The sequence below is a fragment of the Pantherophis guttatus genome, chromosome 7 (assembly GCF_059756535.1).
Source record: "Pantherophis guttatus breed Tessera chromosome 7, ASM5975653v1, whole genome shotgun sequence".
NCBI classification, from domain to species: domain Eukaryota; kingdom Metazoa; phylum Chordata; class Lepidosauria; order Squamata; family Colubridae; genus Pantherophis; species Pantherophis guttatus.
The window spans coordinates 85,941,736-85,962,486 of record NC_142069.1 but is presented as its reverse complement, the minus strand read 5'-3'; the positions used below and the strand labels follow the sequence as shown (position 1 = coordinate 85,962,486).

The window sequence follows — 20,751 nt, the reverse complement described above, 5'->3', positions numbered from 1 at the left end:
CCGGTTCTCCAGAACCTGACAGGACCTGCTGGATTTCACCCCGGTTTATATTATGTTACAGTCTATCATTGTTCAAATCATTCCACATTTTCTCTTGTTGTTGCTTTCATTTCGTTATATAAAAATATATACACTAACGTTCCCCCTTCTCTTATTTCTATCGCTTATTCTAGCTCCTAACCATAGCGCCCTTTATTAAACAACTTTATCTTCCTTTCCTATCTAGCTTCTAATCATGTCACCTACCTAAAAAAAAAAAAGGAAGAAAGAAAGAGAAAAAAGAAAAGAGAGAGAAAGAGAAAGGCAAATCAGAATGCTGAATGTCATAGAATGGATAAATTGGATAGAACTCACACATTATTGCTTGCAAAGAGAGTAAACATCACCCAAGAACATATTAGGTTAACAGAAGCCATTAAATGGGAGAAGAATTCATCAGAATGTTGCAGTGGCAATGCTAAGGAACAATAATAATTAATGTTTTCTCTGTAACATGAGGGGGGGGGAAAGTGAAAAAAACGCGAGATCCAATGACGGTAGGAGAAGTCAAGGCGAGCAACAGAAAAACAAAACAACCTTGAGATGAGAACAAATAGGAAACTAATTGCCTTAGCAATCATCTGAATTTTCAAGGGCCATCTGGATGAAAGGCAAAAAGGCAAGGCGTCTTGATTTAGAATACAACCTTTGACAGAATCATAGAATGGAATCAGTGGTGGGTTTCGCAATTTTTTTTACTACCGGTTCTGTGGGCGTGGCTTGGAGGGCGTGACATGGCTTGGTGGGCGTGGCAGGGGAAGGATACTGTAAAATCCCCATTTCCTCCCGATCAGCTGGGACTCGGGAGGCAGAGCATAGATGGGGGCGGGGCCAGTCAGAGGTGGGGTTTACCGGTTCTCCGAACTACTCAAAATTTCCGCTACCGGTTCTCCAGAACTGGTCAGAACCTGCTGAAACGCACATCTGAATGGAATGGAATACAGAACGGAAAATAAAATGGAATATAGAACAGAGTTCAGAATAGAATATTTCTACCAGGTTCTGTAACAGCTTTGTTCCCTAAGCCATCCGTCTGGTAAACTTGCAAGATTCGTTTTCCTTGCCATGTACATATTATACATCCGAATTAGACTTTGTTGCTTCTCTGTCATATAATATATGTGGGTTTATGCATAATTTTGTGTTTATTTATTTATTTTGTCATATGTAGTGTATATTGGAGATGGAGACCCTTTGAGAGCTGCATGCAACGAAATTTCATTTTAATGCATGCCGATTAGTGTACATTCAAAGTGACAATAAAATTATTGTCAACTCGCAAAGCATCCCTGGTCTGCTCTCAAATTGCCATAGGCAGGAGGGGGGAAAACTGATGGAGCAACACGGCAGCCACAAACAGAAGCACATTCCACGCCTTCCTTTCTCAAGGCTGTATCCCAGGTTACCGGCAACAGCTGGAGGGGCGTGATGTCTACAACCCACGAAAGCGCTCTGTTGGAGAATATGATTTATGACACACCCTGGGAGGAGGGGGGAAACAGAGTCATAGTTGGGCCGTAAATTACATGGGGCAGAGCTGGCTTCACTTGGGTACCTGCCGACATGTTGCTCCTAATAAATAACTGGATTTCTTTTGAAGCTTGGCTCAAGGCTCATGGTTTAATTAGGGCATTCGTCGGAACCCTGACAGTTATTCTTATAGAATGGAATATAAAATGGAGAATGGAGTATGGAATGGAGAATGGAGAATGGGGCAGGGGTGAAATCTAGCAGGTTCTGACAGGTTCTGGAGAACCGGTAGCGGAAATTTTGAGCAGTTCGGAGAACTGGCAAATACCACCTCTGGCTGGCCCCAGAGTGGGGTGGGAATGGAGATTTTGCAATATCCTTCCCCCAGGAATGGAGGGAATGGAGATTTTGCAGTATCCTTCTCCTGGAGTGGGGTGAAAATGGAGATTTTGCAATATCCTTCCCCTGCCACTCCCACCAAGCCACATTCACAGAACGGGTAGGGAGATTTAACCCCTGGAATGGGGTATGGAATATGGGGTATGGGGAATGGAATGGAATGGAATGGAATGGAATGGAATGGAATGGAATGGAATAGAATAGAATAGAATAGAATAGAATAGAATAGAATAGAATAGAATAGAATAGAATAGAATAGAATAGAATAGAATAGAAAATATGGAATGGAATGGAATGGAATGGATTAGAATTGAATTCTTTATTGGCCAAGTGTAATTGGACACACAAGGAATTCGTTAGCTTTATAAATGCAGGAAAAAAAACCCGAGAAAGGTGAAAAATAAGGTCATTTTTACCTCAAAAACCATTGCTGCCATCCAAGGATTTCCACAAAGAAAAACCCTGTCATTGTCCTTAAAATGTTCAAGGCAGTCCTTCATTTCCCCTCAAATTCTGCTCGGTGTTCCTCAGTAGCTCAACAGGACTTTTCCAGTAACGAGATTGTGGATGGAGGGAAAAAAAAAAAAAAAACCTTTCTGTCTGGCTGAAATGATGCAAACGCGGAGGCTGTATTATTAAATGCTATTTCAAATGTATTGCAATCCTCACTCAAGCCTGTCAGGCTTCTTAGGCGATGGGGGAGCCGGTTAGTGTGTTTAGAACGGCCAAATATGCCCTTTTTTAAAATAAAAGAGAGAGAGAGAGAAAGAGAGGGAGGGAGAGAGGGAGAGAGAGAGAGGGAGAGGAAGGGAGGGAGAGAGAGACAGAGAGAGAGGGAGAGGGAGGGAGGGAGAGAGAGAGAGAGAGAGAGAGAGGGAGAGGAAGGGAGGGAGGGAGAGAGAGAGGGAGAGAGGGAGAGGGAGGGAGGGAGAGGGAGAGAGAGAGGGAGAGGGAGGGAGGGAGAGAGAGAGAGAGAGGGAGAGGGAGGGAGGGAGAGAGAGAGAGAGAGAGAGAGGGAGAGGGAGGGAGGGAGAGAGAGAGAGAGAGAGGGAGAGGGAGGGAGGGAGAGAGAGAGAGAGAGAGAGAGGGAGGGAGAGAGGGAGAGAGAGAGAGAGAGGGAGAGGGAGAGAGGGAGAGAGAGAGAGAGGGAGAGGGAGGGAGGGAGAGAGAGAGAGAGGGAGAGGGAGAGGGAGAGGAAGGGAGGGAGGGGGAGAGAGAGAGGGAGAGGGAGAGAGAGAGAAGTATGAATCAATGCTTGCTATAATTCTCTACTAGAAGCCATCATTTCTGCACTGAGTTCATTCAATACGTTCCTGATATCAATGCAGCACTTTTAGACGAGAGTTGGTCACACGAAGCGATGATAATACTGCTTTATATCGCACTAATGAGGCCACTTTTGGAATACTGAGTCTAGTTTTGGTCACCAGGGTTCAAAAAAAAAAAAGATTCAGAGACCCTACAAAAAATGCAGAAAATGTGGTATCTTGCTCAATAGTAGTAATTGTGAGAGGGATCTTGGAGTCCTAGTGGACAACCATTTAAATAGGAATCAGCCAGGGGTGGGTTCTAAATTTTTTTACTACCGGTTCTGTGGGCGTGGCTTATTTTGTGGGTGTGGCTTAGAGGTCATGTGACTAGGGTGGGCGTGGCTAGCTGGTCAGAGTCATTTCTGGAAGGTCCTCGCACTTACGACCAGTCCTAGCACTTACGACCCAACTCATTTGTTTGCTTTTAACACTGATCAGCTGTAGGGCGGCCCTTTGAAGCCCCGCGGCAAGAGTTTAAACAGTTTTTTTCCCTCTAGTCATCAGCTGGGACTCAGGAGGCAGCAATAGATTGGGGGTGGGACCAAATAAAAGGTAAGAATAACATGCGGGGGTGGGGGGATGGGAGGGCGGGGGGGGAGAGAACCGGTTCGGTGACGTCATATTGTCACCGCTACCGACTCGGCCGAACCGGACCGAACCGGGAGGAACCCACCACTGGAACCAGCCATGTGCAGCAGCGGCCAAAAAAGCCAACACAGTTCTGGGCTGCATAAACAGAGGGATAGAATCAAGATTACGTGAAGTGTTCATACCATTTTATGATGCCTTGGTAAGTATTCCACACTTGGAATACTGCATCCAGTTTGGGGCGCCACAGTGTAAAAAAGATGTGGAGACTCTAGAAAGAGTGCAGAGAAGAGCAACAAAGATGATTAGGGACTGGAGGCCAAAACATATGAAAAACGGAATTGGGAATGTCTGGTTTGATGAAAAGAAGGACTAGGGGAGACATGAGAGCAATGTTCCAATATCTCAGGGGCTGCCACAAAGAAGAGGGAGTCAAGCTATTCTCCAAAGCACCTGAAGATAGGACAAGAAACAATGGATGGAAACTAATGCAGGAGAGAAGCAACCTAGAACTAAGGAGAAATTCCCTGACCATTAGAATAATTAACCAGTGGAACAACTTGCCTCCAGAAGTTGTGAATGCTCCAACACTGGAAGTTTTAAAGAAGAGATGGGAAACCATTTGTTTTCCCATTGAGACATGAGAGCAATGTTCCAATATCTCAGGGGCTGCCACAAAGAAGAGGGAGTCAAGCTATGCTCTAAAGCACCTGAGGGCAGGACAAGAAGCAATGGGTGGAAACTAATCAAGGAGAGAAGCAACCTAGAACTAAGGAGAAATTTCCTGACAGTGAAAACAATCAGTGGAACAACTTGTCCCCAGAAGTTGTGAATGTTCCAACACTGGAAGTTTTTAAAAAGTTGTTGGATAACCATTTGTCTGAAGTGGTGTAGAGTTTCCTGCCTAAATGGGGTTGGACTAGAAGACCTCCAAGGTCCCTTCTGACTCTATTATTCTATTCTATTCTATTCTATTCCATTCCATTCCATTCCATTCCATTCCGGGTCAGGAGTCTAAATCATGTGATGAACGGTTGAGAGAGCTAGATATGTCTAGTCCAAAGAAGAGAAGAATTAGGGAGGACATGATAACTGTCTTCTAGTAATTAAGAGACCATCACATAGACGAAGGGATTGACCTGTTTTCTAAAGATGCAGAATGGAGGAGAAGTAGTAATGGGTGGAAGTGTAGGAGATGACCAGGCTGAGTCTGAAGGAGAGTTCACACACGGCATCACTCATTGACTTTTCAGTTTTTATTAGTTTATGATATAAAATACACAAATACAAAAGCAAATAGTAGGAAAAATTGGGGAGGGAAAGGGGAAGGGACAGTGGTGGGTTTCAAATTTTTTTACTACCGGTTCCGTGGGTGTGGTTTGGTGGGTGTGACATGGCTTGATTGGCGTGGCTTGGTGGGCGTGGCAGGGGAAGGATACTGTAAAATCCCCATTCCGTCCCCACTCCAGGGGAAGGTTACTGCAAAATCCCCATTTCCTCCCGATCCGCTGGGACTTGGGAGGCAGAGAATAGATGAGGGCGGAGCCAGTCAGAATTTTTACTATTGGTTCTCCGAACTATTCAAAATTTCCGCTACCGGTTCTCCAGAACTGGTCAGAACCTGCTGAAACCCACCTCTGGGAAGGGAGAAGTGTAGAAAAGAAAGGGGGAAAAATGAGGTGGGGGGTGGAAGCATTGATTACCAACTCCCTTTGATGTTGCAATAAGGTTGCAACATCAAATCTCAACTGTTTTAATTTTTACATATAAACGAGCCATTTCTACAACAACTAATCTATCTCATCGGTAAAACCCAAAATCAAAGTTTCATTTTTTTCCCCCACCTCAGGCACAAAGTCCAGAAGCGGTTTCCAAGTAGAAACAAAAGTAACTGTATTTTTTTTTTTCCTTTAATCAATGCCGTCGATTTGGCCTTCTCTGCTAACTTCATTTTGCAGCCGTTCATCCATTGTGGGGATCGAAATGTCCTTCCATTTTTGTGCATGAAGTAGCCTTGTTGCCATCAACATATATATAATCAAAGTTCCAAAAAAATAAATAAATTCCAAGTGTTTTTCCATTAAACATTAAAGTTTCTGGTTTTATCTTCATATCCACTTTAAGAATTGTCTGCGTTAGAAAATGAATCCTACTACAATATTTCTTTGCTTTAACACATGTCCACCATAAATGATAAAAGGTCCCTTCCTTATATTTATATTTCCAACATTCATTTGAAATACCTTTATAAATTCTTCTTCTAACTTGTCTGGTGTTAAATACCAATGAAACAAGCCATGAGTTATGAGTTTCACTTAACAACCGTGTGACTAACTTAACAACGTGCAGTGATTCACTTAACAATGTAGCAAGAAAGGATGTAAACGGGGCAAAATTCACTTAACAACTGCCTCACTTAGCAACAGAAGTTTTGGCCTCAAGTGTGGCCGTAAGTCCGAGGACTACCTGCACCTCATTTAGCAATCATTTGCATATACAACTGTAATAAAAAAATAATTGGTTTTGAACCAATGTTTTCACTGCCAAATTTGGCTGTGCCTGACAACAAATACACTGCTCAAAAAAATAAAGGGAACAGAGGAACATACAGTAGTTTTGTGTTCCCTTTAGTTGTTTGAGCAGCGTATAAACTCCTGTATGTAAAGAACAAAGTATTTAATTAGGCTATTTCATTCATTCAGATCTCGGATGTCTTCTGCTTGTGTTCCCTTTATTTTTTTTGAGCAGTATACTTTTTAGTGCAAAACTGATTAAGATCCGGTCAGTTTCAGGCATGGCTAGAGTGTTGTAGTCAACTAACTGTCCTACTGTCCCCATTTATTTGTACCCATTTCCTGGGTTCATATCCATGTTTATATGTATATCTGTTATCTCGGACATGTTTGACAAACTAAATAAATAAACTAAATAAAAATAAATCAATAATTAAGGTCATAGAACTGAGTTGTTAGCTTGCACTTTCTTAGGGAAGGGTTCCAACTGTGAAGAAAGGCAGCTCAGGATGTTTAAACATCCTGTTTGCCTTGTGGGGGGAGGTGGGGAGATAAAAGGACCACAGAGAGGAATACCGTACAAGAAAGCTTTATCTAAATAGGATGGCAGCAATTAATGATCTTTGCAGTGTCTTTTTCTCTCTCACACTTAGCAACCATTTCACTTCCAATTTAAAGAATCTATTCTTGCATCTAGAAAAAAAACACCTTAACATCGGAGATATAACAAGGTTAAATCACTTCTTCCAAATTCCTTTAGTTTTTGTACGATCAGGATATTTATAGGATAATATAGGACTGAGTCCTCCAGTTAGTACCATTTGTGACTGAGGAATTATAAGGCACGGGAATAATGGAACGTGACATATGTCACCGCCCTATGAAATAGATCAATGTAAATTGTACATGCTAATATCTGCTAAACTAACAAGAGCTCTGTTGATTTAGCAGCCAAAACCAGGATTGTAAAGAACAGAAGCCATGTAGATGGAAATAGTTCCACATTTGAATGAATCCATCTGTTGTTTAAAATGAGACTCCTAAAACCATTCGGGTCTTAAATTACCTGAATACACAACTAGCTGTCGATTCTCTAGAAATTGCAAATGAAAATAGAGAGGTGTTTTTCTCTTTCGTGCCGATTGCTTTGTACGGTTTATAGGCTTCCTCATTTTTATTTTAATTAATGTTGTCTTGTTTTAATTGGTAAGCTAACTGTTTTGCGATTTCATTTCGCTTTAGTTAAATAAATGTAAGGTAAATACATTACTTTACATGACAAAAAAAAATATTTTATTGACTTCTAAATGCTCATTTTACCTACTCTGAAATTTCTCCTTTATGGAGGAACAAGCAGGGGTGGGCTTCAAAAATTTTATCAAAGGGTTCTCTGCCTGGTTGCGGGGTGGGCGTGGCCATGGTGGGCGTGGCCTAGTTGGCCTCCTGCACCACGGCAGGGGCGAGGTGTTTTTGCCCTCCCCGGGCTCCGGAGGCTTTTCTTGAGCCTCCGGGAAGGCGAAAACGGCCTCCTCGGGCTCAGGAGGCCCTCTGGAGACCCTCTTCCTGAACTTCCAGTAGGCCCATTTTTCGCCCTCTCTGAGCCTCTGCACGCGCCCTGCACTTACCTGCATCCAAAACGGGCCGCGTGGGGACTCCTGGGAGGGGCGGGGTGGGCAGGGCCAGCCAGGAATGGGATTTGGGAGTTCTCCGAACCGCACAGAATCTTAGCTAGAAGTTCTCTCGAACCCCTGTGAACCCCCAGCAGCCTACCCCTGGGAACACGGGAGATAGAAAAAGAGAGATACATTTTGATATTTATTAGGTTTATTACATTTTATGGCGCCCATCTTGCCTACCAGGTGACTCTGGGAGGCTTACAGGTTGTAAAACCAAAAAATTTAAATACTAAAACATTTAAACCACACAGATTAAAATATTATTAAAAGGGTATCAATTAAGGATATCTAATTTTATTTAAATTATCACTCTTTGTACAGCTGGACATTTTTCAAAATGCAATACCTGAGAAAAGCCTCAAACCAATGGCTTTGTCTTGATGCAGCAATTTTAATCTAGATCAGCAAAAACATTGCATTTCTTTTTTTTCTTCTTAATTACATTCCCCTCAGATGGAATCTCATCATTTTTCCACTGTTGCGCAAATACAATTCTAGTTGCGGTTACTATATATGCAAGACCAGATATGTAGTCTTTTTATCATATTTTTCTGGTACAATGCCCAACACAAATAACTCTGGTTTCAGATCTATCTGTTGCTTTGTCATTTTTTCCAGCCAAGTATGTATTTTCGTCCAATATTTTTTAGCTTTTGGGCATGTCCACCACATATGGGAATATGAACCGGAATATAATTAAGAAATTAGAATGTGCAGAAATGGATAGACTTACACTTACTACCCTGTTTCCCCGAAAATAAGATAATAATTATCTTATTTAATAATTATCTGATAATAAGCCCAATTGGGCTTTTGAGTCCATGCGCTAAAATAAGCCTCCCCCAAAAAATATTTAAACGCAGAGCTGAAAATCAGGTAAGACAGCAAGAGGAGCCCCATCTTGCTCCATGCGCTCCAAAATAATAAGACCTCCCACAAAATAAGGCCAAGTGCTTATTTCGGGATTCAAAAAATATAAGAGAGGGTCTTATTTTTGGGGAAACATGGGTATTAAGGATAAAGAAACAACTGAATATTTTTTTGATATGGGACATATTTTATCAATGGCTAGAGAATAGAAACAGAAGATAGAAAGGAGGAAGTATAAAAGGAGGAAATGCTAAAGTGGAGCATTGTTAAAGAAGATGATGTTAAGTATAATTGTTATTATATTATTATATTATCAATATTATAATGATGAATACCACAATAAATATGTGTATCATGACTGTTTAAAGATAACTGTACCCAGACCACACACTGTTTGATGAAAATTGAATGTTATATAAATAAAACAAATAAAGAACAAACAAATAAACAAACATACAAACAAAACAAATACAGACTGTTGCCTTCTGGCAGAAGATACAGAACAATTAAAACTCAGACCACATGTTTTCTGAATAGTTTTTATCCCAGAGCTATAATTGCACTCAACAATGAACTAAAGGGCGACCGTCAGTGAGCTGTTGGACAGCATTACTTGGTCTGTTGTGTGGATGTTTGGGTGGTTTAGGGGTGGGGAATTGTGGTGGGTGGGAGTGTGTTTGGGGATTGTTATGTGTGTTGGACCTGGTCTTTGGGTGTTACGTGAATTTCGTTGTATGGGTATACTGTGTATACACGTACAATGACAATAACGTTATTATCATTATTATTATTTGATTAAAACATTAAAAAAAGGAAAAAATATTGCACGGGGAAAACACACCCTCTATCAAATTTTGAAATGGAAAGAAATGGGAAATTACACCATGGAATATTTTTGAGACTGGCAGAATGGAATAAAAAATAATTCAAACTTCACATCTTTGTTGAGAACTCCCCTAGAATTCTTGGCAATATTCTACTTTTATTCATGTAAGAACGAAATCAAACTTTTCAAAACGACACACTAGTTCAAGTCAGCAGGTTGGACAAAAATAACTATTATGGTTTTCTTTCTTTGCGGCTCCCCTGGTTGCTTCAGCTAAGGAAGAATGGCTATGCAAGTAATGATAGTTTTGTTAAAAGTATTGCACTGGTGTTTAAATCTTCCTGCTGTAGCCATAAAAGCGTGACTTCTAAACAGTGGTGAAATCCAATTTTTTTTTACTACCGGTTCTGTGGGCCTGGTTTGGTGGGCGTGGCAGGGGAAGGATAATGCAAAATCCCCATTCCCACCCCACTCTGGGGCCAGCCAGAGGTGGTATTTGCCGGTTTTCCGAACTACTCAAAATTTCCACCTGCTTCTAAATATTCTATTGTGGAGCAGAGAATTTAAGGCCAAGGATTACTCTCAAGGGGATTACTCCCCCCCCACTTCACCTTTGCAACAGGAAATATTGAAATTAAAAGCTTTATTTTGATAATAATGGGATCCACCAAAAAGTCCCATTGGGAGTATCTATGGATTGATTTTGAAATCAATACACCTTGAACGTCCGCAATTAATGTGTGGTTGCATTCTGCTTTACATGCTTATGAACTGATGTACAATTTTGTTGATTCACAAAAAGGGGGTTTTGTTGTTGTGTGCATGAAAATCCTCTCTATGCATTTCTTTCATAATCCTGAAACGATTTTGTTCAATTTCCCTGTTCTGAGCAAGATGGATTGTGTTTTGTTTTTTTTTATTCACAACCCTCAAACATTATTGGGTGATATATATTCTTATAGGGATGAGACATTCGCTCAGTCCTCAGTATCTTTTTCCCCCTGTGCATTATCAAAAGGAAATTCAGATTTGCAAGGTGGGCAATTCCACCTGTTTGCATGCTTTTATATTCCCAGGCACTGGAAATACAGTACTCAATTATTATTTGTCACAATTGCCCTCTTCCCCAATATAAAACCAGAAGGTGGTTGCTCTTTCTTCTCATTATAAAAGCAGAAAGCGAACAGATGCTATCCGTTCAAGACTAAGCACCTTTTCCCTCAAAAACAACAACACAACAACTCAGGAAAGAAAGCCTGTTATGGCGAGGCAAAGCACGGACTGAGGGCTTTTATACCCTATCCGTCCTCCAATCCCCACCCCCCCTGAAATCAACGTGCACTCCTATTGGGAGGTCTGCCTGAGTGACGGCGGAGCGGTTCAATCAAGTCTCCCTCTTTATGACGTAACTCTCGCGCTTTTGGCCTTTTCTCTCTTCGCCTTTTCCCGCACTTTTGGCGGCGGCGGCGGCTGCTGTGGCGGTAGGTTGGCGTTTTCCTTTCTGAGGCGAAAGGGTCGAATTCAGCTCCTTGGATCCCGGCAGGGGCCTTTCGGGTCGCGTGGCCTCGCTTGGAGCCATCGGCTTGGGTGGCCGTCGCCATCTCCCTTAAGTTTAGCCGGGTGGGGAAACTATGGCAACTTGGTGACCACCTGTGGACTTCAACTCCCAGAATTCCTTGAGCCCGTTATAGCCTGGCAGGCCCGGCTGAGGGATTCTGGGAGTTGAAGTCCACAAGGCGTAAAGTGGCCATCGCTTTTTTGCTACCTCTGCCTCGCAGCTTTTCTGCCTCCATCCTCCAAATCTCTCGGGGTGTTGAAAGGGGGAGGAAGGCCTCGCTTGGGGGCTGCCCTAAACCCCCCCTCGACCTTTTCTAGAAAGATCTACGGTCTCTACATCTGGTGGATTACAGTTGAAGAGTTGGAAGGGGACCTTGGAGGTCATCTAGTCCAACCCCCTGCCCTCGCAGGAGGCCTCTACTAGGGATTCGAACCGCCCAACTGCCGACTTTTCTGACCCACCAGCTCAGTGTCTTAGCCCACTGAGCCACCTAGTCAGGCTGACGACTTACAACGGTTCCACTTAGTGACCGTTCAAAGATACCACCAGGGCACTGGGGTGGGGGGAAGGTGACTTGTGAGCGTTTTTTTTTCACGCTTAACGACTGTCGCAGCAGCATTCCCCATAGTCACGTGATTTACATTCTGACTCCACCGACTCACATTTACGACGGTCGCGGTGTTGTCACGGGATGCTCGGGGAAGCCAGGTTCATTTTAACAACCGTGGGGCTCGTTTAACCCGCCGCGGCGATTCGTTGGACAAAAACGTGGCAAGAAAGGTCGTAAAACGAGGCAAAACTCACTTAAAACAGGTTTCGCGCTTGTCAGCGACGTAAATTTGGGGCTCCTTTGTGGTCGTAAGTGGAGGATTACCTGTATGCCCCGACAGATGCTAAATTTAGAAGAAGTTTAGAAGGAAGGATCCGGGGTAGGTTTTAGCTTCTCCGGTCTGGAAGGGGCGGATGGGTCTCTAGATCTGTTTGGATTACAGGTAGTCCTCGATTTACAACAGTTCATTTAATGACCGTTCAAAGATGCAACAGCACTGAAAAAAAGGGACTCGTTTTCACACTTATGACTGTCGCAGCACCCCACGGTCACGGGATCAAAATTCAGATTGGTTGACAACTGACTCATATTTATGACTGTTGTAGTGTCCCGAGGTCACGGGATCCACTTTTGTGACCTTCTGACAAGCAAAGTCAATGGGGACGCCGGACTCACAAACTGAGCTCTGGTGGCTCAGCAGACTAAAGCACTGTTATTAACATCCACTTACATCTGCTGCCTGCAATTACTGCAAGTTCAAATCTCACCAGGCTCAAGGTTGACTCAGCCTTCCATCCTTTCTAAGGTAGGTAAAATGAGGACCCATATTATGGGGGCAATAAGCTGACTTTGTATAAATATACAAAAGTATGAAGGCTATTGCTTAACGCATTGTAAGCTGCTCTGAGTCTCCGGAGAAGGGTGGCATATAAATAAATAAATAAAAACAAGTATGTTAATAACTTAACTTGCAGTGATTCACCTAACAACTTTGGCAAAAAAGGTTGTAAAATGGGGAAAAGTTCACTTAACAAATGTCTCACTTAGCAATGGAAATTTTGGGCTCAATTGCGGTCATAAGTCGAGGACTGCCTCTATTACCATTCCTACAATCAGCATGGCTACTTTAATACCAGGCCTCTGCCCTAAAGCAAAAAAGCATGTCCCAAATCAAAATTCCCCTTTATCATAACTTTTCCTTGCATTAAATCCCAATGAATTTGAGGATCCAAACCGTAGAGACATTATCCTAGATATTCCCCAGAGGGATTCATAGAAAGTACAGGTGGTCCTCGACATATAACAGTTTACTTAATGACTGTTCAAAGCTACAACGGCACTGAAAAAAATGACTGACAACCATTTTTCACACGATGGTTGCAGCATGCCCATGGTCACATGGTTTACATTCAGATGCTTGAGAACTGGTTCGCATTTATGACGGGTACCTGAGTGTCCCAGGATCATGTGATTCCCTTTTGCAACCTTCTGACAAGCCAAGTTCATGGGGAAAACCAAATTCACTTAACAACCCGTGTTACTAATTTAGCAACTGCAGTGATTCACTTAACAAATGTGGCAAGAAAAGTCGTAAAATGGGGCAAAGCCCGCTTAACAAATGCCTCACATAAATTTTAGGCTCAATTGTGGTCCATTCTCAGTTAGCTGAACTTAACTTCCATTGGAAAAAATGAGCTTAAGTCTTATCTATTGTGTTCATTTCTCTGCCACTATTCCTGTAGAAGTTTTAGCCATGGTTAACTTAGCTTTTGATTTTGTGCAGTGAACTGAAGTATATACCAGCTTTAGATTATAAGTTTGCACAACACATCAATCTAAAATAAGACGTAATGATTACCTTTAAAACTGATAGTTTTCCTCCTTTCAGAATTTACAATGAGCAATCACTGAAGTGATCGCTTTTATTTTTAATAAAATGTCAAGATGGTTGTCCTACTTGTAACATCTCTTATAATTAAGAGTTAAGAAACTTAATTTGATACGCATCAGATGTTTCTTTCATCTTTGTTCTCATAATTTATATCCTTGCAAGAAAAGTTGAAGGAAAGTATTTTATGTGTAATGCAAGCAATTGAATATGTATTAAGCAAGACATGTGGCAGAGAAGAATAGAATCCTCAATTTATACAGGGCAGGCAAACAATATAATAATGCTAATATCAGTATTAAGTAGCATAGAGGAAGTACTAAATTGCTGAATTTATCCTAAATGGATTCAGTTGTGGTGGTAAATTGAGGATTGCCTGTATTTATAGAGTATCTTGGCCCTCCCCCTCGGTTTTCTTTTTCCGTTTTTTATTAAATTTATATACCGCCCTACTCCCGAAGGACTCAGGGTGGTGAACAGGCACAAAATAAAATACATGGATACAAAAGTTAGAAACATAATTAAAACCAGATTAAATAATTTAGCCCGAAACAATTAAAAATCCCAATAATTTAAAACAGATTAAAATTTCGATTTAAAAGAATTTGTTGAGCTACAAGTGAACACTTAATATTGCTGTGATGCAGGGGTGTCAAAATCGATTTCATTGAGGGCCACATCAGGGTTGTGTTTGACTTAGGTGGGCCTGGCCAGCTCATCCTCACTCATGTCAGGGGCACCTGTGGTAGCCCGGGCAGAGCTGGGGGATCCATTTTTGCTAGTAGTTTGTTTTGTTAGCACTCTGCCAGCAAAAACGGAGCTCTGGGGTTCCCGCGCAGCCCCCTGGGCTCCATTTTTGGCTGTGATGGCCTCCTGCAACCCTCTGCCAGCGAAAAGGGCCACTGCGCACATCCCTCTCGGGCTCCGTTTTTGCTGGCAGAGGCACCACGGGCTGGTCCTTTGCTGTTTCCAGGGTGGCCCTGCGGGCCAGATCTAAGCACCCCGCAGACTGGATGCGGCCCGTGGGCCTTGAGTTCGACCCTCCTGCTGTAATGCTTTGCTATTTTTAATAAAACAGGTTGTAACATGGTTGGAAACATGTCACTCAAATACATAGGCAATGCGTTCCCATGGGAAATCTTAACTACAGTTTCATTTTGCAGGTCTTCCTTCATCCTTGAAGCTGCCCCTGAGACGGAGCCACAGAAACAGAAGCTAAAATGTCAGCTTTGAAACACCCGGAGTATCCCGAAGGAAAACTGCTTCAACTGGAAAGCATGATACCCTGCCGAGAAGCTCAAGCGTCAACCTTATTGTCAATATTTGGAGAGGTACCCTTTTTTTTAATATATATATATGTATCTTTTTTTCTGATAAGATCTTGTATTTTTTTGACTGAAGCTTACTTTGAGGCATCAGCTTCTCACATCTGGCAGTGGTATATGTATTGGAACGAAAAACATCAGCTTAAACCTTCACTTTCCAGGAAGCTCTTGCATAATTAGAGTGATTATTAGGATTTTTTTCTTTTAAGGATTGTTACGAGTATTTGGTGGGCTGCAGCCATGCATCTCTGGTTTAGCTCTTTACGGGAACTGCTCTTGTGGTATCTTTACACCAGATTTCCCTTTTCTGCTCTTATCGAAAGAATGAACAAGAAATGGACGTTACAGGAATTGAAATTGATGGTTTATTATTTAAAACAATTACATAGGAGTGAGGTGCCAAGTGAGGTCTTGTTCTGTTTGCTGACAACAATGGGCAGGAAGTGAGACTAAGCAAAGACAGTGCTGTCCCAGAGGTGCTTTTCAAAAGGCAGCTGGACTTCCTTGGATTTTTTTTACCCTACGTTTCATTTCACATCCAAGAAGCTTTTTGGATGAGAAGGGAAACGTTAGGAAAAAAACAAGGAAGTCCATTTGCCTTTTGAAAAGCACCTTTGAGACAACAGTGACCTGGATGGTTGAGAATCTCCAGGGACAGAGACAGTGCCGTTGAAAAGGTGCCTTTGAAGATGGCACCTTAAAGATGAGGCTTGGGAAGATCCATTTGCTTGCCAAATTTTAACTATTTGTGAATTTTTTAATTTTTTTTAATTTCTTATACACATGATGTAAATGTACATTCTCTTATACATAATTGGTCATATGTATACATATTTTTCTTAAAAGCATAAAAATAAGGCATTTTAATTACATTCGGGGTTGCTCTTCTACCCTTTCTTTTCCCTCATTTCACAACAAACCTCCTTCCTTCCTTTCCCTTCCCTTCCCTCCCTCCTCTCTTCTCCTACTTTCTCCCTCCTCCTGTCCTTACTCTTTCCTACTTCCCCTTCCTTTCCCGCATTCCTCCTCTCTTTTCCCCCTTCCTCACCTTCTCTCCTACTCCTGTCCCCTGTCCTTTCTTCCTCTCCTTTCCCCTTTCTTCCATTCGTCTCTCTCCCTTTCCTCTTCATACCCTCTACTCCTCTCTCCCTTCTTTCTCCTTTGTTGTGGAATATATTTCCTGTTTGGAATCCGAGCAACTCCAATATTCTAATAATATATACTTCCTTTTCAATTTCTTTTCAATTTTACCCAAATTTTAACTATTTGTGATGCTAACTTTTAGGATTCCTCTTTTCCTTCCTCCTCAAGGTCGTTTTTTGCCTCATTATTCAGTTTTGTTTTCACTTATTCTCTCTCTCTCTCTCTCTGTGTGTGTGTGTCTCTCTCTCTCTCTCTCTGTCTGTCTCATCAATCATTGTTCAGCTAAGGTAGTAAAAAAACAATGAGTCAAAGTCCTAAAAAATCATTTAAACGAAGGTCAGGGTATGCTTAAAGTGAAAAAAACAAACAAACCTAAGTATGTACATATTATTTCCTAGCGTCAACACTTTAGCTTTCCAGCCCTTTTCATATACGGACATACATCCAGTGGAAAGACTTATGTGGTGCAGTCCCTTCTAAAAACCTTGGAGGTAAGAATGATCTACTTCATCAGTTTTTTTCTTTAAAAAAACCACAAGATTTTTTTTTTAAATGTTATTTTTTGTTGCTTCCTTTAAGCGGAGGGGTGTGGGGTCACATTTAATATAGAGAAACACCTTAACATTCATTGTGAGTGAACCGAACTGTTCAGTAGGATTGTCCAGAAACATTTTGGCAGGAAGTGCCCAATGCATCAAATAATCCAGAAAATCAAAGTTGTGTTTATTTCTATTTGGGTGTAGGCGAATAGGGGAAATGGGCAGCAAATTAACAATTTTCTGCAGCGGCCTTTAGCCTAGCGTCAGTAATTGTGAATTATGATCCATCTGTGCTCAAAATATATGCTTCCTTGGCCTTAGAAAGAAAAGAAGAGTTGTATTTAGAATAAGGGTAAGCCAAATAAATAGTGTCTATTGTTTGCTTTTTAACCGTAGACTCGTCAAATTTCTGATTTTTTGTCATGTCCTAGTCTGAGTTCCAAATTTGGGTCTTCTCATATGCATTGATGCTACTGTATGTTATGTTTTTCCCAGCTCTCCCAGCTCTAATTTATAATGGTGATTGAATGTGATTAATTTGTTATATATTTACCTCTTTTCATCTTGTCTTTTTGAACGTAACTGCATGCATTGCATACTGCAATCAATTTAGAGTATGTCCTTATATTGAGTGGCTGGTTTTTAATGTATATATACATATGCGCGCGCACACACACACACATGCATATGGGGTGGCATGATGGCTCAGCAGTTAAGATGCTGAGGTTTGAGGCCCAAGCACCACGCATGGGGCTCCCATCCTCGCCCCAGCTCCTGCCGATCTAGCAGTTCGAAAGCATGCAAATGCAAGTAGATAAATAGGTACCACATCGGTGGGAAGGTAACAGCACTCGTGACGTCATGCTGGTCACATGACCGTGGGAATGTCTTGAGATAGTGTTGGCTCAGTGGCCTTGAAACGGAGATGAGCAGCGCACCCTAGAGTTGGCAACGACTAGCAGAATTAAAATCCGCAGGGACTCCTTTTTTCACTTTCTATAAAGTAAAATATATTTTACGATATATTTCTCGATATATATCAATCCCAATCGGTAAGTACTTAGCAATAAAATAAATACATGTAAAAGCAGGGGAGCGAGCTGTGCTCAAAATTAACACTTGTTAATTTGAATGGGACTTACTGTATACATTTAAAGATAAGCTGAGAATTTTAGGTTCCAAAGTGCACTCCAAAAAATTGCAGACCAGAGCTTAGATTTTTTTTTTTAAAAAAGCCTGTAACAGCCTTAAAATTGCATGATCTTATAAATGATGAGGTAACAATTTGCAGTTTCCCACCTGTCACTGGTTTAAAATTCAGATGTCAGTTTAATTATACATGACACATTTTTCATGGTATTTCGGTTGAAATTTCTAGGGTTGACTTTTACACTGATGGACATATTCATGATTATATACAGTGCCCTCAGGATGGCATTACAATGCAGCCCTCACTTCTGATCCTGCTTGTTTAGTGATTTTTGCAAATCATCTGTAATTAGTGAGTTAACCTATCTTTGAGTCTTAGACATTGCTTTGTAAATAATGTTGTTGTTTTGTTACTTTGTAAACAGTCCAAGTTAGGTTAGGTAATAACATAAACGTGAAGGAAACCTATATTTGTTCTCTTTCTTTTCAGCTTCCTCATGTATTTGTGAATTGTGCTGAATGTTTTACTTCAAGGTTACTTCTGGAAGAAATATTGAGACAGTTGCAATGCCTCTTCGTCAAAGAAGAAGATCCTTCATTTGTATCCTGCGACACATTCAACGATTTTGTACGTTTATTTAAAAAGGCAGCTTTGACACCTGATCTGCAGAATCAGACAATATATGTTGTAAGTATCTATTTTATACTGTGATCTCCTTCTCCTCCTTCTCCTTCTCCTTCTCCTTCTCCTTCTCCTTCTCCTTCTCCTTCTCCTTCTCCTTCTCCTTCTCCCTCTCCTTCTCCTCCTTCTCCTTCTCCTTCTCCTCCTCCTCCCTCTCCCTCTCCTTCTCCTTCTCCTTCTCCTCCTCCCTCTCCCTCTCCCTCTCCTTTTCCTTCTCCTCCTCCTCCTCCTCCTCCTCCTCCTCCTCCTCCTCCTCCTCCTCCTTCTCCTTCTTCCCCCCTCCTCCTCCTCCTCCTTCTCCTCCTCCTCCTCCTTCTCCTCCTTCTACTTCTCCTCCTCCTTCTCCTTCTTCCCCTCCTCCTCCTCCTTCTCCTCCTCCTTCTTCTTCTCCTCCTCCTCCTCCTTCTCCTTCTTTCTTCCTAGGGTATTCCCACAGGTGCAGGGTCCACTTTTCAGATCATTGAACGCCACTTTGCACGATCTGCTGCGTCTCCAGGGTGCAGGCCTGTGGCTTGCATATCTTTGTTGATGGTGTCTTGCCACCTCTGTTTTGGATGCTCGTGAGGTCATTGACTTCTAATTGTAGGCTGTCTTGGCAAGGGTAGAAAGTACTGCTCTGTCAGAGTTTGTTGCAAAAATCAAACCCAGAAAGCACACACAGGTAACTGGTTCAGCAGCAGTGGTGGGTTGCCCCTGGCTCGGACCGGTTTGCAAGAACCGGTAGTAAAACAGGCGGGAGGCTCTGCCCACCGCCCCGGATGTCGTCATAGGCGTTCTGCGCATATGCGATCCCGTTGCGGTAGTAAAGGTAATTAGAACCCACTCCTGTTTGGCAGGATTCATTAATTTCTCTTTATATATAAAATAACACATACAACACCAATAGCAGATTCTTCCAATGTGGTAGAGAGTTACAGGCAAAAAACACAGGCAGAGGAGAGCAGTTCAGAGTTCAGAGCAGAATACAGACAAGACCAGACTAGTTTCATTTTAGAGCTGAGCACAGAGCTAAGCCACACCCAGATTCCTTGCTTAAGTTTCTTTTTCCAAATAAGCCTCATTGGCTGATCTGTTACCATGCCTATTCATTGGCTGACCTTGTTACCGTGTCTCTGCCAGTTCATGAATATTCTGACATGCTCTCAGGATATGTCCGTACTTCTCTCATCTTCTCTTTAATCGGTGCCACACCAAAACGCTGTCGAATGGTGTCATTTGTGATGTGGTCAAGAAGGGAGATGCCCGATATCCAACGGAGCCTTTGCATTTCCATGGCACGGAGATAGCTTTTGGTCCCTGTGATTGCTGCCCAGCATTCAGTGCCATACAGTGCAGCAGGGCGAATGGTTGTCTTGTAAACCTTAGATTTAAGATAGTATTTTTAAAAAAATCTATTTGCACTGGAAGCTTGCATAGTATTATTACCTAGCTGTGAAGAATGAAACTTGCAATTGGCTCAGCTCAATTGTTTTGTTATATAGTTAGTTAACTGTAGAGAGAGAATATTGCTGCACTACAGGGAATGCCATCCTGTTAATAAAATGTAATTAGCTCTAACATGAAAAGTAAAAGCAAAGCTTACCTGAAATACACACCTCCTTTTTCTTACACACTGATCACTATAATTCTGAGGACCTCACTTTTTATTTCTAGAAAGATGTTTACAGAAATTGAAGCTCCCCAAAAAATGAAAATGTGTTGTGTGGTTTTACTGATCTGTTCCAGGGAGGAAACCATGAATAAAGCTGGTTTTTGAGACAAGTTGCTTAGTTTATTGATGGTTTTCATATCTGAAGTTACTTGAGAATAGATGATAAAGAGCATTAAATTGGTGATCATTTGCATTGGGCAAATTGTCAATAAATCAGAAGAATTAAGAGTGAGTGAAATTAGAACTTTCCACTCTGCTGTGCGTGAAAACAGACATGAATGCGAGCAGAATCAATTTATGGGAATTAACCTGTGATGTACGGATTTATTATGGGGTGACTTAAATGAAGATTGATGATAGCCCGTGTGTTTTGATAGCACAAATTGGCAAAACTAATTAACTCTGTTTTGTTTCATTGCTGAATAATGTAACATATTTCAGCCTCAGTTAACTCGGGGAAAATGAAGATAAATGAACGATCTCTTTCAGTGGTTTCTAAATGCTTCTCAAATCCAAGCACAGGTATGGAACAATCATGATTAATCACGAGGCTCAACATGACTCATTCTCCCCAG

At 41.7% G+C, this 20,751-nt stretch overlaps 1 protein-coding gene across 2 annotated transcripts in view; it reads left to right on the top strand.

Moving 5' to 3' along the window:
- Positions 1 to 11,073: 11,073 nt before the first annotated feature.
- The window catches only part of ORC5 (origin recognition complex subunit 5), an 83,581-nt gene continuing 73,903 nt past the window's right edge, over positions 11,074 to 20,751 (top strand). Inside the window, exons 1-4 of one of the 2 annotated variants that reach the window (XM_034433649.3) lie at positions 11,074 to 11,172; positions 14,851 to 15,018; positions 16,554 to 16,646; positions 18,334 to 18,531. In XM_034433649.3, the coding sequence (XP_034289540.1) occupies positions 14,908 to 15,018; positions 16,554 to 16,646; positions 18,334 to 18,531 (402 nt within the window). In that variant the 5' untranslated portion in view covers positions 11,074 to 11,172; positions 14,851 to 14,907. Of the gene's footprint in view, positions 11,173 to 12,404; positions 12,605 to 14,850; positions 15,019 to 16,553; positions 16,647 to 18,333; positions 18,532 to 20,751 lie in introns of those variants that run through there. The other variant, XM_087873345.1, reaches the window with a different exon arrangement.